This window comes from Oryzias melastigma, linkage group LG7 (assembly GCF_002922805.2).
Source record: "Oryzias melastigma strain HK-1 linkage group LG7, ASM292280v2, whole genome shotgun sequence".
Taxonomy (NCBI): domain Eukaryota; kingdom Metazoa; phylum Chordata; class Actinopteri; order Beloniformes; family Adrianichthyidae; genus Oryzias; species Oryzias melastigma.
Genome location: NC_050518.1, coordinates 16797488 through 16814617, shown reverse-complemented (window position 1 = coordinate 16814617; position 17130 = coordinate 16797488). Strand labels below are relative to the sequence as shown.

At 40.4% G+C, this 17130-nt stretch overlaps 1 protein-coding gene across 12 annotated transcripts in view; it reads right to left on the bottom strand.

Moving 5' to 3' along the window:
- camta1a (calmodulin binding transcription activator 1a) overlaps positions 1-17130 on the bottom strand; it is a 326262-nt gene that overhangs the window by 21691 nt on the left and 287441 nt on the right. For 11 of the 12 annotated variants that reach the window (XR_004948200.1, XR_004948201.1, XM_024292513.2 and 8 more), the window contains 3 exons: positions 14065-14218; positions 9863-10003; positions 5979-8293 (listed from right to left, as the gene is read on the bottom strand). Coding sequence is in view for 10 of the 12 variants with exons in the window: in XM_024292513.2 (XP_024148281.1) it covers positions 5979-8293; positions 9863-10003; positions 14065-14218 (2610 nt within the window). In the remaining 2 variants the exon portion in view is untranslated. The remainder of the gene's footprint in view (positions 1-5978; positions 8294-9862; positions 10004-14064; positions 14219-17130) is intronic. The other variant, XM_024292516.2, reaches the window with a different exon arrangement.

Below are 17130 nucleotides of genomic sequence, written 5' to 3'. Positions count from 1 at the left end.
ATATCAAAAGCTACTATATATATATTTTTTGCAATCTCCAAAGTCTCCTGTTTTTTGTAACTGTTGGTCACAAAATTCAAACATATTGGCACATTATCATTTATTTGTTTTTTTGTGAACATCTAAGTTTTAATCTATTATTGTGTTCTCAAATATATATATATATATATATGGTCAAACTGTTTACTTTAGCCGTTTTATTTGAACTCAGCTGAAATGCATTTTACTAGGGGGGGTGATGATAACTTTTAGTGATTCAATATATATCATAATTTGGATGTTGATAAGATTCATAGTCAAAACTGGTTCATTTTGAATGATCTGATTCGGTCAAATTCACTGACCTAAACTTGATCCAGAAAATCTGGATCTTGATCTTTAGCTTGAAATTAAAACAGTGTGACTCAGAGATCAATACCTGGTACTGAACAGTGCAGGCGAAGTAAACAAGAATGAATACCAAATCTGTTCACAATTTAGATTACTAAAGTCCAGTCCAATGTTGTTTTCCACATCAAAATAACAGAACATTATTAAAGTATTCTACCACACTGTATGGTCACATGTCTTTGCAAAATTCAAAGTGATTCCACACATTAGACTGTAATGATGGACTGTTGTCTGCTGTGACAGCACTTTGTTGTTTTTACATAATTTTAAAATAAACCAAACACGTTTCATTACAAATGGTATATTTCAAAATCGATTATTGATATATCTAATTTTGAAATGTTTTTTTTTTTTTATTGTTATAGGTCGATTTATTTCAATTCGATAACAACTTGCATCAGAAAGATAGATCTGGGGCCCGTTTCAAGAAGCAGATTTTGTTGAAACTCTGAGTTTGTGAACTCTGAGTTAAGGAAAACTCTGAGTTTCTGTTTTCAGAAACGGAGATAACCTAAACCCGTGAAAGTGGGTTAAACCAAACCTGTTTTACGAAACGGGCTAAGCTGAACTCAGAGTACATCACTATGGCAACTGACTCTATGAAAGTAACCTGGTCTGGAGCAGGGTTTCTTCAGGAAACTCAGAGTTCCCTGCAGTCTCCGCCCCTTCTTAAAGTGAAGGATGCTCAAATAGGACTTCCTTATTAAAATGTTGAGAACATGCACTCTTAAGACTGCACGTTTCCACCACTCTGAAACCAAAACTGCGTACCCATTTATAGAGGATTCCGTAAACCAGGAGTCTGGATTAATCCGGAGGGAATGTCATTTACGTCGGGAGAGGAGTTTGAGGACACAAGTCGATTGCCTGGCGTTTCCCAATTCATTTTTAATTGAGCAATACCGGGTCTCGTTATTAATAATACAGAGTTTTTTTCTCCTCTATTTAAAAACCTTAATCACTGGAGATGCCTGTCAAAGTATCTATCGTGCTATGGGGCCCATTTCAAATGTTAGTGCAGTTGTTAGTGTGGCTGCCTTCCAGTGAAAAGGTCGGGGTTTGAGTTCTAGTCATGGACGTGTTTTATTATGCTAAAAAAAAACTTTTCAGTGAATATTGTTTAATTCTTGAGAATTAAAAATCAAATAAGTACTTATTTTAACATATCTCAGTCAGCTTCCAGGCAGGTACAGTGTTCCTTTTTTGATATTCGTGTGTGTGTGGGGTGAGGTTACAAAAAACTCGTTAAATTTTTAACAGATCAAAAACCATTCCTTACTTAACAAGTGACAAAATTACATTTCTGACATTGTTTTTTACTTATCCAGTACTGAAATGATTACCGTATTTTCCGGATTATAAGGAACATTTTTTTAGAAACAATCGTTGCTGAGAATCTAATCATTCTCCTCATGGACGTAATGATGTTTTTCTTATTTGCATCAAGACATTATTATTACTGTTTTTTATTTTTCTCTCCTTGCGAGACAGCAAGCCATCAAACTGGGTTACAAACAGACAGAAGAGCAGCTAAAAACAGTCATTCAGATGCAGCTCCTGCAGGCTAGAACGTAACGATCAGCGTAAGGAAAAGAAAAAAAAACTGCTGTCCTGAACCCAGAATGGAGAGATGATTATAGATGCTTTTGTAGAGCTCTTTAAAATAAACAACTTAACCTCTCAACATCATCCGTATCTTGTGTGTATTTTAACTGAAAAATACAGTCAAAGCCTCCATCATGTAGCGATGAGGCTAAAAGATAGCTTCTCCACACGCAATGGGAGCATCTAGTTTATGAACACATTTTTGGACCAATATTGAGCTTTAAATTCAACGCACGTCAAAAGAGGCAGCGAACTTTGACACTTGAATCGCATTCAGTGTCAAATGCAAAGTTACATCAGCCTTGTTGAATTTGTTCTTAAATGTTGTACTTTTCCCATAAAAGTGCGACTCATACTCCGGAGCGACTTATATATGTTTTTTTTCCTTCTTCATTATGCATTTTTTGGCTCCTGCGACTTATACTCTGATGTGACTTATAGTTTGGAAAATACAGTAAAATGTAGACACACACATTAACTCTGGCAGCTATTTTCTCCCACGCTAACTCTCTGTGTTTTGCCGCTGCAGCTGTGTTGCTCTTTTAGTGGAAAATGTGCTCGTAGTCGCATATACTTGTAGGAGTACATCATTTTCTGTCACCGTAAAGTATGACCCTCTCATTGTGTTTCCTGTTGCCATAGTGAATTGTAATGTCTTTACTCCATTGCTAAGGGCTTTTTATGGTTGTGATTATGAGCCCAACGACTCAGAGTTGATTGAATCATCTTTTCTCAGCTGTTCTTAAACCGAAAACTCTGAGTTTGCGAACTTTGAGTTAGTGAACTCTGAGTTCAGGATTGAACTCTGAATTTGTTAAACCTGCTTCTTGAAATGGGCCCCTGGTTGGATCGTAGGAATATAAATCAATTATTTATTATTATTTATTTATTTATAAATTGTTCAAGATGGAAAAATACCCCCTAGTGGTGTAAAAGTAAAAGTAGCCAGGAAGTCTGTTATGTTAGGAAAACTCCAACAAGCCACTTTTTTGTTTTATTTTGATCTATTTTTTACTGTGCCAGAAGCCTGTGAATTTAAAAAAAATATCTCAAAGTAAGGCTCTTCAAAGCAAATATTAGATTTGATTAAAAATATATTAATTTGATTAATTAGTTACAGGTCATGATTAATTAATTACACAGAAAAAATGAATCCCATGACAGCACCAAAAGTGGTATTTCATATATTTTTATATCTTTCATATTTTTTATAACTTGCACACTTCATATATTTTTTATATCTTTAAATATGAAGGGTAAAATATTAGCATAATTCATAACAACTTTAAAAAGAAAAAGGAAACTATTCTATCCTGTTTTGCAATTATTTAGTTAAATTTTTAAACCAACGATGAAACTTCGGACATTTGTTCAAAGAAGCCTCAATTCTAACCTTTGTTTGTGCTATATGAGGAACTTGTTTGTTTCAATGTTTTAAACGATTACAGTATATTTACAGTTCTTTATTTTAGAAAAGCTAAACCAAACAAAACTTTATTATAACGAAAAATATCAGCATGACATTTTGACAGTTTTTCAATTATATTTTGGCTTCATCACGATGCAAATTAGTATGTTTATTTTTGCACTCAAGTGTATTTTAAATCATCAATGATCATTGAAGAGTTATTCTCTGTATGAAACCGGAGGAGTGAAGTCATCTTTGAACTTGTTGTCAATAATGTATTTGTTTATCAAAGATTTTACTAAACTACAGAATACTTACAAGTAACAAAAAAGCTAAGACAAGATAAAAAAAATAAAATTAAGCAAAAATAATTGAAAGAACAGAACTAGGCTTTAGCAAAATGTAAATTTTGCTGAAAACAGATGAAAGAGTTAACATATTATATATATTTATATTAAAAAAACAAATAGAGGTAGTTTTAAACCATTTTTTTAGAGGTGTCAGTTTGCTTTAACATTAATGAATAAGTAAAATTAAGTTTGCAACAGGAAAAAACAACTTTTTTTTCAGATGAATTACATTTTTTGTTGGCAAAAACCAAAACTGAATAGGTTCCATTAATGCCGAATCTCTATTTTTAGCAGACGCAAACATATTTTTTTAGATCATTAAGAAGAGAGTGACAGATGGTTTGGAGGAAAGAGGGGGATAACATGCAATTAAGCTCACAGAATCCCTTTTGGCTGGTATTTTGATTTACAGTTTTTTTTCCAAAAATTGATGCTCCATGGGAATAAAATTTAAATAGCATTTCATTTGACAGACCTCCGTTTTTATTTTTTACCAGACTCTTTACACAAACACAAAACTACTGATGATTTAATGGAGGAGGGATTGTGTAATTAACATCCTCTCACTCCTTTCAAGCAGGAAATCAAATTGCATTTGACAAACAAGAGATTTAATGGATTCATTGTGTAATTAAACTTTCATAGAATATAGATTCAGGGCTTAATTGATTTAAAATATGAATTTTCTCATTTTTACATACATTGGAGTTCCAGCTCACAAAACCCACAACAAAATTTCAAAAAGTAAAAATACTATGGAGAAATCTGCTAAAATTCTGAAGGACATGAATGTTTTAAACGGAATTTCACCAACTGAGCATTTACTAAACTCAAAGCAGCTGCACAGGTTCCTCAGATGTCATTAAATTGGTTCAGTTTGGTTAAATATGGGGACGACTTCAGATCTGACAACTATATTAGACCATCCTGATCTCCTTCATTGTCTGGGTAAGTCACAAACGGAGGCTGGCTGTTCACAGAGCGCTGAGTCCAAACAGATAAATGGAACATCTAATGGAAGGGCAAAATGTGGCAAAAGAAAAAGCACCATAAAAAAGAAACGGCTGTGGGCTTTAGCAGATTATCAAAAGGAGAAGAAGTCCTGAAGACACCCCGATTGAATGGAATGAGGTGGAGGAACAGATTAAAAAAACTCCACATTCAGATGCATTCAGGAGATGGACTACAACTGTTGGGTTATTAGGGTCAAACCACTACTGAGCATGGGTCAAAGGAGGAAACGAAGGAGAAGAAAGGCTGGACTGTTGGCCAGTGGTCTACGGTCCTGCTTTCTGATGAAAATAAAGAGTGTTTTTCATTTAATTTGGGAATCAAGGTCCAGGGGTTTGGAGGAAGACTGGTGAGGAGCAGAACCCAAGCTACTGGAGATTCAGTGTGAAATCTCCACAGTCATAATTTACACTCTAATGTCCAGCACTGGTGTTGCTAAACTCTGCTTTCTACAACCCAAAATACACGAGTCTAGTAGAATGTTTTAGAGGACTTCATAATTCCTTCTGCTGAGAATCTGGATGGAGATGCAGATTTCCTGGACCCTGCCCATACTATAAAAGCATTGAAGATGGACTGAAAATACTTTTTTTTTATTTGATGTGATCATAATCTCTGTCTTTATCTTTTTGTAAAAACAGAGAAATAAATGGAGATTTTCTATTTTTTTGAATGCAGAATTTGGCCAGATTTCTCCAAAGTATTCTAATTTTTTAAAACTTGTTTTGTGGGTTTTATGAGCCCCAGTTTTTGTAAACATAATTGAACAAATACTTATAATCAATTAAACACTAGGCCCTGAATCTATAGTCTGTCAAAGTTACATTTTTTGACTGGAATTATGGAAATAAATGCACTTTTCTATGATATTCTATTTTTTAAATGGCCTATAAAAATATGAGTGTGTATGTATTTTCGAAATATTTTTTTATTAATTAATTTCTAATTATTCCAAGTTTTACATGTCTGTGTTTGCACATACACTTCTTTTGTTTGCCTTCTTTATTTTATTGTTTTGATTGCTTGAAATAAACCAATTTATGGTGCAATCCATGAATGACATATTCTTTCTATATTTATTTCAATTTCAAATAATATTTTTTTCTTTGACAGGGCAAAAGAAAAAGCAGAAATGTTGCAAATATATACTTTTTGGAGCACAAACCTAAATACTTCACAAAGAGAAATGTATGTAAAAGAGAGCAGTTTCTCACCTCAGGATAGGACCACTCAGGGGAGTAGTCAGTGACCATGAAGAGGCGCCCCGTGGCCTGCAGCATCCCCAGAGCCCCCTGGGCAACAGCTGCAGAAACCACCTCTGCAACATTCATGTAGGACAGCGATCCTGCTTCTCCCGTGTTCCCTTCTGCCCCAGCCCCCCCTCCCAAAGACTGGGGGCTGCAGCAGGGTTGAAGGCAGAGCTCCGAGGGGCTGTAGCCAGATCCTCTGGCCCCTCCATCCTCCTGGCCCTGCTGGGGGGGTCCACCTGCTGTGCCCTGATTTTCTGAGCTGTGTGACGTGACCAGCTGGTGAGCGTACAGGGCACCTGCAGTCGACATGGCAGTTCCGCTGCCGTCCACTGAGATGAAGTCATTGATCAGGTCAGAGAACTGGTTTCCAAATGATATGTCGAAATGGTCCAGACTGATCTCCATGCCCGTTCCTCCTGCGCCTCCATTACTGGCCGCTCCACCCAAGCTTTGGTGGGTTCCTACTGCATTATACAGTCCTTGGACCATGCTTGTGCCTTGGAGAAGAGGCTGGAGCTGTTGTTGCTGCTGGGTGCGGTTGCTGCCATCACTGTTGTTATTTCCATTATGAATAGCTACTCCTTCACCGGCATTTCCTGTCCCCACCCCACCACTGTCCGATGCTTGTTGCAGGTAGTGCTCTGCTCCACCTCCCTCTCCATTTCCAGCTCCACAGGCTTGAATGTGATCTGTTGGCTTGAGCAGATTCTCAGCTCCGCTCTCTGAGGCTCCAGCTTGACCTGAACCCACGCTGCCAGGCTGCTCTAAACCAACTACCTCCTCATGCTCAGTGCCCAGTCCTGGAAAGCTGCCCTGGTACTGCAACAGCTGCAGGGACCCGGCCTGACCTGGTCCTTCTGTGGGTGAGCCTCCGTTACAGTTGGTTCTGTGCTGGGCCTGATGAGCCTGATGGTGGTGATGAAGGTGTCCGTTGCTGCCGGGAGAGTCCGATTTTACCACCTGCAGCCCCATGTAAGCTCCGGAGTCGTGGGAGTTGTGCTCCATCATGTGTGTTTTCTGTCCCATGCCGGGCCTCCCCTGTTGATTCTGGCTGGTTTGAGAAGCATCCTGGAGGAAGAAGCTGGGTGAGCGGTTTTGGTGTTGCATGTGAGGACTGGGCAGGGCCTGACCGTAGCTCACTGTGGTAGCACCAGATGTGTAGTCTTGCTTGGCATCAATGGCACTGAAGTCCATTTGCTCCAAGGTGGTGCTGGGGCTGAGACCCCCACCAGAGGGAAGCAAAGAACCGGCTGCAGTTAAACCGAGGTTGCCCTGGCCTGAGGTCCCACCAGATGGCACAGAGACTCCACTTCCACAGTTTACTACTCCACCCACTTGGTAGCCACTCTCTTTGGCCAGATGCTGCTCAAAGGAAGTATCTTCTGTCTTGATGTTCTTCACCAGAGCTGAGCTGAAAGTGTAGCCATTGTCCGACATGGTGGGGGAGCGCTGCATGTTGCCATTGGTATTACTGCTCCCTCCAGAAGAGGCTGAGGAGGAGTTGCCCTCTGTCTTCATTGCACTGCCCCCATAGGTCTGGCCTTGTTTGGGATTGTTTAGAAAGCAGTCCGGGTCAAAGTTCATGCTAGTCTCTGGGATCTTTATGGTTCCAGAGTCCAGACTGCTGCTTAGCACCAGTTCCTCCGACACCCCAGCGCTGGACAACATGGACAGGCTATTTCCTGCTGTGGTCGTTCCGGGTTCCCCCACTCCTCCTCCACCAGGGAAGGCAAATTTGTGCCGATCAGGGTTCACAGACAGCACCAAGCCCTGTGAAGCGGCATCGGGACCCATCAGATGAGTGTTGGGACCCCCAGTAGGAGACATGCTGTAGACAGGGTCTCCAGGGACCTCAGACATGAACACGCTCTGGGACAGGCTGGACATCACCGAGGCCACGTGGCTCATTCCTGTCACCACAGGGCTGTCGGCCATATCTGGATCACTATTGAGGCCACTGCTGATGGAGACAGGGGAGTTCTGCGTGGTGTCGGGGACCTCCACCTGGTTGGTGGATGACACTTCTGTGCTGTTCTGATGCAGCAGGACAGGCTTGTGGACTTTGCCGTTGCGTTTCTCCCTGGCGCTGCCCCCTCCACCTCCACTCCCAGAGCTTTTGCTGCCCCCATGGGCATTGTGCTCGGTCTTGCCCTCTGACACGTCATTGTTTTGGACCTCAGAGTGTGCATTGCTGTAGCCTCCAGAGCGGGCATCTACTTTAGGGGAGATGATGCGGTGTTTGGCGCTGTTACATTTGTGGTGTACGCTGCTCCCAGCACCTGCATGAGAGCAAACAAAAAACAAAAAACAGAGAGTTGCAGTTGTTGTTGAATATGGGATAGTAAGTGGGTAAGTCAGTGGAGGTGGTAATACTGTATAAAGGATAGAATATGAATGCATTTTTGACATGAAGCAATCAGCAAATTTTATTGGTGAAAGGGGAAGGGTTGTGACATCTTAAATGTTAAGCTAAAAGAATAAATTAGTGGGATAAGGGATAATAAATTTCACAAAGTCAATGGAATTATGAGGATTATTAAGCTTATTTATTAATCCAAATAACTCTCGCAGAAGCTTTTTTTTTATTTTTTCAGCACATTAAAGGCAACCAAAAACAGAGAGTGAAATAACAACGTAAGACAATACTGAAGAAGTATCATACTGATTAAGCTTGTATTTCCTCAATTTAGCAAATGTTTGTATTTATTTTGAATTATATAATGTTTATTTTGGCTTAATAGATTTTTTTTAAACATAAACTGAACAGAAGATACTCTAATAAAGTAAATAACTCAAATTTATTAAATAATATATATGATCCAAACAATAGAGAACTGTAAATAATATGAAATATTCACAGTGGAAGTAATACTATTTATTACAATAGAATTTTAAATATCTATAATGGCAAAATCTTAAAATGTAAAACAGCAATTGAAAAAAAGAGACGTTAGATGATGAAAATGTAATTGTTTACAGCTTTCTATTATGTGAGTAACAGCTCTGTGTAGGAATATACATGTAAAAAAATGAATGTTTTTTTTTTCATTTGAAGGACAACATGCTGGGAATGCAATCAAACATTTTAACAAGTTTTATCTCAAAATAAAACACCAAAAGAACATACAAAATGCATTTATTTTTTAAAAATATTTTGTTGTACTAATAAAGAACCACTAAAATTATTTTTTAATGAATTATACTTTCATTTATTTCAAAATATATGTTGTCCAAACCTTAAGACATAATTTATTCTTACACTTTTTTAAGCTAAGTAAAAAAGTCACTTTTTGTGATCCATTCTTTGAGTTGATCCTTTTTTCCCGATGCATATTACTCCTTATTTTATTGACTAATGAGCTATTTATAAAAGTAAACTTGGAGCTTCTATCTTTTTGTTGACATGGGGTAAAGTTTAGCTTCCGTCTTTCTCAGCTCATCAAAGTGCACATTGATTATATTTTGGTGTGGACAGCAGTTCTTATAAAATGTGCCAAACTAAAACGCCAACAGAGCACAAATCTGACAGCTCATTAATAGATGAAGATAACAGCAGTTTAGTTGGGACAAAACCTCTGATAAAGTGAATCTTAAGCCCAAGTTATTTCATTATTAAAGGCTTTTTATTCTTACGGATAAAAGAAACATAACACAAGAGAATAACTGACCCTAACATAGAGCTTGAAGCCTTTGATGCTTTACACTTGCTATGGTTTCACCATAAATAAAGTTCCTGTAAAAGGACTTCTGCCACTTGCTAAACACGACTTTATCCCCATTTTCTCTCTTTCTCTAAGATTGTCTATTCTGTCCTGACGGGATAATCTGTTCCAGCCCCTAGCCCTTACCCAGGGTACCAGTGCAGAGGCAGTTGTGAGTCCGGGGAGGTGGCTTAGTTTGGTGGCTGTCCAGAATCTGTTGCACTAGCTGCTCCACTGAGAAGCCAGAGCTGCTGTTCCCATTGCTGCAAGTCCACTTGATGCCATGAACTGCCAGGAGAGAGGAGGAGACAGAGATTTCAGCCAGCTCAGCAGACCACCAGCCATGCCAACCTCCAGCCCCACCCACTGCCATCGCTGTCTACCAGCCAGCGGGCTGTTACGAAGTTAGTACAAAAAATAAACAAACAAACAAAAAAAATATGTTTTGCTTCCCTCAAAAAAAAAAAAAAATCACTCCTTCGAGCTTGGGTATATGTAACTCATGATTTCTCTTCCCTGCTTCAGCTTTTTAAACTTTCCTTTCTCCAAATTTCTTTAACTAACAACACATTTTCAACCAGTTCAGCATGTAACCCTGACCTAACCTTGAAACAACCCCTTCTGTGACCTTGAACAGTAAATCAGTATTAAATGTGGATCGACTGAACCGTCTCCTCATGAAACCTCCTGTTACACCTCCTCATCTCTGTTGTGCTTCTTTCCCTCCCACGTTAAAACGTTTGTTGCTACTCTGGGTGTCGGTGAAGTCGGCAGAAAGCTTGACCTCTACATTCATTATTCTGAACTGCAGTTACATTCTGAGAAGTCTCATGGGAAAAAACATTAGCATTGAGCAACAACAAGTTTTTCCCTAAAAAGTTTACTTCCCTCTCTTTGCTTGCATCCCCGACTCTTTGCTGTTGTTTTACATGCAAAGCGAGCCCCACTTCTGATAAGACAGCTGGTGTTTTTTATAGTTTGAAGGTAGTAGGAAAGACTACTGAGAGCTACAAGTATTAGGCTTTCAAATGCAAAAAAGTTGTATTTCAGTGTAGAAGCATACTTAGAATATCAAACAAACTCAAGCCAGCTTTAATTGAAGTACTTTTCACTTTAGTACTTCTTTTGCGTCATATATAGAAAAAAGGAATGCTCCCCATAAAGAGAGTGAGGCTTACAGCTTGTAAGAAAAACACTAAGAATTTGCTTAGCGCCTGTCTGTTGCACTTGAGATAAAAGAAAATGGAAACAGTGCAAAAGGTTGAACGCACTGCAGATTAAAGATACAGCTAGTTAAAATGAGGCGAGAAAAGCAGGGGAAACATAATTAGATGACTGTGATGAGGATCTAACTTGAAAGCGTTAAGATCCTCTTGCAGATTACAGGCTGGTCACCAGCAGACGTCAGTAGAGCTGCTGTGATCAAGCCAAGATCATACGCTCCCCAGACAACTTGCTGTTGATGCAGCAAAGTCAGATTTATTCAGCCTTTTATCTACAATGAAGAAAAAAAAAAAAAACGCGACAGGGAGTGGAACAGGGAAGTTTCATCTAATGTCAATTTAATTACTGCGCAAATAATTGTTTGCGTCTGGAGATTCCACTAAACGGTGCAGCTTCAGTCACCATTAACCTTCTGACAGACGTAACGCAAACAACACAAGTGAGATGATGCCAGCATTACTAATAAAGAGATAATGAGAAAACTGGTGAACGAAAAAAAAAAAAAAAAAGCTGTCATGAATCCTGTTTTGAGGCAAAGCCAGCGAGCAGGCTGCAGGACGGTGCAGTGACTCAGAAAAGTCCAGCAAACTAAAAGTGAGTGCTTAAAACAACAGCTTACATCCAGCAAGCAGAGCCGTGCCTATTTGTCCAAACAATCTTGTCTCCTATCTGCACTAATCCCTCATGCCAGACCGCTGCAGCCTTCCTCTTCTAGACAAATGTCTAGATGATGTCAGGGCCCCTGGAGGCTCTGGGTGGTTGATTTACAGTTACCGCTGTGTCTGCCTGTCTGCTCCTCTCACCAAGGCTTCCACTCTAAAGCGGACATGACAGGAGCAGCACCGCTAGGTTTTAATCTCAGGCAGCTGCAGCTGAGGTGCCAAACAGCAACCGGCTCCCATGATAATTCTAATAATTGCATGAACAGCATGATGTTGCCCCAATGACAAACATAGCTGATCTGTGAGGCACCTGACTGCCTCTGCTCAACTTGGCACAATGTGGGGGAATGGAGCACAGCTGTCCGCCTTGAACTGGTCTGCTCTCTCCTGGCCTGGAAACCAGTCTCCTGTCCATCTGAGTGTTTCTCAAAGCTGCCCATGCTGTCACTGCACCAAGGACACAGTTGTGGAATTCTAATTCTCTGATTTACTGCATTATGGGAAAAGAGAGAATCAAGATGACTATGAAACTGTTGCGTGCCCGATCAGTGATGCCCCCTCGCTTCATCTCCATCCTACAAACGCCACGACCCGTTAGAGAGGACGAGATGAGGTGAGGTCATGTTTCAGAGCTGAACTACCGTGTTGAACGCACACATGGAAGCATCTGTGAGTTTATGTGGGGTTTTCATCAGCGTGAGACAGAATAACTTGATGTGATCCGTGAAATCCCCACAATTTCCTTTGTTGTTGTTTTTCTACATTAGAGGTGTTAAATGGTTTGTGCGGCGAAATATCAAACAAGGAATCATAAAAGGAAAAGAAAAGATCAAAGAGGGTAATTACTTTGCAGAAGTTGGCAGTGTTGTGTTAAAATGCCTATTGAACATGAAAGCTGGGGTTTGTTGGGAAAAAAGAAAAAAACACTCGGGAAACATTATCAGAATACAAAAATAGTTTCTGATCACATTGTGTGTCAATGTGAAAAATATTGCACTCTCTTGAAAAGTTGCAATTTATATTCAGAACTTAAACTACACGGTTTACCAGTTCTGCAAAGTGGGGATAAGAAAATAAAGTGGATATGTTGGCAACCTTTCTAAACAGCCTAATAGGCATGTCAAAAGTACGATGTAGGCATGCGTGTGAAATAGAAAAATAATGATAAAACTGAATGTATAAACACGTACAATATGGTCAGCACAGATTTGAGTTTTAAGATCAGGTTAAGAATCATTGGCTAAAACACTTTAACTCTATTGGTAAATGTTGTTTTTTCTCAGAACCACTAGAGGACAATGTTGCTCCACCACTCTTCACCAATGTTCTTAATACACCAGGAGAAAGGAAAAAAAAAGAAAATACAGGAGAAGAAAGACAGAAAGCAAAGATAGAAAGCAGGAGAGGGAATACTTGCTCTTTATGTAGCCCCCTCATGTTGCATGGCAGCTAGAAGGCATCACACACTCACCCTTTTTGTCCCAACAACTACCACAGTTAATGACTTCACACATTACTGCAAATGGTGCTTGATTTTTACATTAAGCCCACAGATGTAATGAATACAGTAGGCTTTTGTTGCTCAGCGGCCGCCCCGAGGTGATGCTTCATGTTCAAATGTCCTAAAACTAATGCTCTGATGAGGGGAAAGATGTAGCCTACATTTTGGTGATGATGGCTTTGACTGCTTGTTAAGTATGCGGCTAGCATTTGTGTGTGTGTTTGCAAAGTTGCTGACACTTTTTTCTTCACCTGGCCACATCACTAATAATTGGCCATCAGATTCAGCTATGCTAGCTCCTGTCAGCCACACTCTGTGGTTGTTAAAGCCATTGTAACAGCTCTCTAAAAGACTTTTAATGTCCCCTTTTAGCAGTTATCATCAAATAAAAACCTTTTTTTAAGTCTTTGCCCAAAGATGCTTATAAAAACCCGCAGTCCACCTAGATAAAAGTTATTAAAGCTAATAACAACAGCAAATTGTCTATTTGGGAAAGATGGAGACAGAAAAGAGCCAGCGAAGGGAAGTGGAGGTATGGGGATTTCAGGTGAGTCAAATATTCCGGCTCTCATGCGCTAACATGAATCAATAACCAGCTCGCTGCCCTCCTCTGCCTCAACGGCCTCTATGGTCCAGACAAAAGGGAGCTGCACTCGCACTCAGCCCAGAATGGTGTCAGAGGTCAAGGGGAAGAGCTGAACTTTGCCCAAGAGAGGCAGGAAGCTCCGGGAAGAGGAGATAAAACATTGTAGGAATACTGGAAAGAGATGCACTCTAGAATGAAGTGTGGGCTCTCTACAATGTGGGTGGAGGAGCTAAATCTCCATCCTAGAAAGCCTACCATAATGTAGACCTGTAGTATGCTTCTATGAGACTTTAGTTAAAAATGCAAGGAGCAAATGTGAGGGATAAAACTACGTGAAACATCCAAGATTTGGTTAGCTGGTGCTTTAAATACTCACACATTGGCTTGAGCTGGCCAATCAGCTCCTCCTTGGTCCACTTGGCCCATTCTTTCTTGTCGGTATTGATGGAGCACAGTATTGGCCCGCATGGTTTCCCACAATCCTCGATGGCTGGGACATTCAAATAGTGGACGAGGACGATATCGGGGTTCTGCAGAGAAAACGGAGCACGGAGAGGGTGAGGAGAGACGATAGGATGAATCACTTCAGGAACAGGAAGAGCTGTTGTCACACGCTGTGGCACTCACACACGAGTGCTTCATAGTGGAAAAAAGATAGCAAGGTTTTATGAATGAAGCAAAATTGCTGCATGGTCACTCTCACGCACAGGAGAACAAGAGGAGAGAGCGCAACAATAAACACAGCCAAGCAGCTGAACAAATCTGGGATCAGAACGCAGCAATAATCTCGCTCATTATATGACTGTCTGTATCTCTGCATCTTCAAATGTGTGTGTGATTGGTTTGGTGGGCTCATTTACTTGGGTGCCACTATGTGCGTTTGTGTTAATTACAACGTGTGCTCGTGTAACACACTTATGGCATTTTGTCAAATCCTCCCACACAGTGAGACGATGCCCTCCATTAGCTCAGCCTGCATTTACCAAGTCAAAACTCAACAATTTACTGAATGTAGATTGCCACTGGGTTACCTTTGCAAATTCTCTAAAATGACAGCTTATTAATAATAGGGAGAATTAAAAGATAAGTTGTGCAGGATTTTTTTTATTATAAAATGCTCCTATTCCAATCTTAACAACCAACAAAAAATATAGAATTGGCAAAAACTGAAGCAAAAAGCCTGTCACGCCCACACTGACCTCTCAGAGTAAAGTTTTGTTTCACATCTTGTAGGTAAAACTTCAGCTTGTTCGTGTTTTTGCTGCTTTGGAGAGAGTGAATCCCAAAATGTTTGTGCTCAAGTAGCTTAGAAGCAGCTAAAACCAAACGTCTAAACAAGATGCGAGAACAGACAAACAAACTTCGACACTGATTGAGAAAAATGCCGTGACAACACGTGTGCGTGACTGCAGTAGGAAGCTTCATCAGTGCTAAGTGGCAAATAAATCAAGGTGCTGCTACTGTAGACCCGTGCTCCCTCTCAATGTGAACCATTAATCTGAACGTACACCCCCCCCTCTCCCCATCTTCACTACTTCGTTACATCAAACGGGTGTAGTTTTCAGTATGCAGATCCGCAAATGCTACAATAAACATCACAGGTATACAAAACAATCTGCGTCATCGGTGTCAGGCGTCCTCCGGAAGACAGATGACCTCTCGCCGCGCCTTCAACCACAAACTTTAGATGGACATTGCAGTAACTTTATCTCACTGCGTTCCTGTCAGCGCAACAGACATCGGATGACTGACGCCTTGTTTAGATGGAGAAGGCACCGGCAGTTTGTGTTGCCCCCAGATGGCATCACCAGCTGTGTCAATAGCCAAGAGATGCCCTCAATCTTTGCTTGGAATGAGAGCGCTGAATGTAGACAGCTTCATTCAATTATGAGCGCACATGAATGCACGGAGATGCGCGAGTGCAGGTGGGAGTGGGAGCGCGCAGACACATGCACAGAAACAGATTGAGGAAGGACAAACTCATTAGCATAGTGTTAACAGACAGAGCATATAGTTATGAGACACACAATGGCTCACTAGGAACAGTTGCGCATGTAGGTTTGAAGACTCCTCCATTCAACTCCCACTGGTTTCTCTAACTTTTTACACACACTTGGTGTAAATACCTGGCCATGTGGCAATCTTGAAGTTTTTCCTTGAAAAAGACTGTTTTTTGTGTGTCGCCATGTTCTACAATTCTGTTATCTGTTGTCAACAGAGGAGGGAGCCAGAGGCAAACAACGACCAGAACTTTTCACTCCCCTTCCCCAGTCCTGTTTTACTTCCTTTTCTCTTTCTACTTTACAACATATTTAACAGTTTTCTCCCAGCTCAGGCTTACCTCCACTCAGAGAGGGAAAACAACACAATGAAAATGTAAAGCGCCACATAAATCTATCAGGATGGTAATTTAATTTAATTTCCTGCTGGCTGCTTTCTTTTTCCACTGTGTAATATCAGGAGTTTGTTCAGAGAGGAGGGAAAAGGCTGAGGGGGAACTTTTTGCCTGGATGGTCTTTTTCAGAGAAAATGAGATCTCATTAACTTATTGATTAATTGTGTAATGTAGTCTTTTGGTTGTTTTTTCTCTCATTTCCCATGCGGGTCTCAGGGCAGCCTTCCAGCCTCATTTCCACATTGCTGGGGAGGACTGGGATAGAATTTTCAGGTGTGCAATGATTTTAGAGGCTTCTTGTTTTATTTCCGATTCCTCAGTGACAATATCAAGCCTATCCAAACAGCGCTGCTTCCGATAGCATCAAGTAATTGTAAATTTAGATGAAATTACAGAAGGAGGCCAAACTAAAGGCATCAGACCAAGTTGCAAAAAAGAAATACTTTAGCTGATTGATTAAAAATGAAGTTGACTACATCCTCAGGTTCTTACAAGTGCCAAAATTATATTTCTAAATGTTTGTATCAGTTTTGCTTGTTTTTAGATGCACATGGACAAGTGTGCCAACTATTCACATGTATTAGAGGATGAATTATCATGCAGGCTCGTCTCTTGCCAGCGTTTTGATGTTGCTGTGTTGTGTTAATGTTTGCTGCGCCTCCCTTGAACAGATGGATGGATGTTGAGCTAATTACTAGCAGAGTCTTGGGGAGTCAGCCACGGGGGCGGAAGGCTTGCTGAGTGGGTGGTCTAGCGCCATGCTGCCCCTCTGTTCACCCTTCTTGCCTACAAATACTACAAAATTCACAAACATACATGGCATGTGTGCACATGTGTGATTTTCAGAAATTCAGTTTGTTGCAAAATGCACAAGACCTCTAGGACAAAGCTGGTGTGCGAACGCTTTGCACGTTTGAACACACAGGCATATGCAAGACATCGCCATCGCAACCGAAGGATAAAGGTGCTGTTGTAGCCTGGCAACAGGTTTCTCTGGCACCCACGCATTTTAAGGCAGCCCGTGCTCCTACGATCTCTCAGTGACTG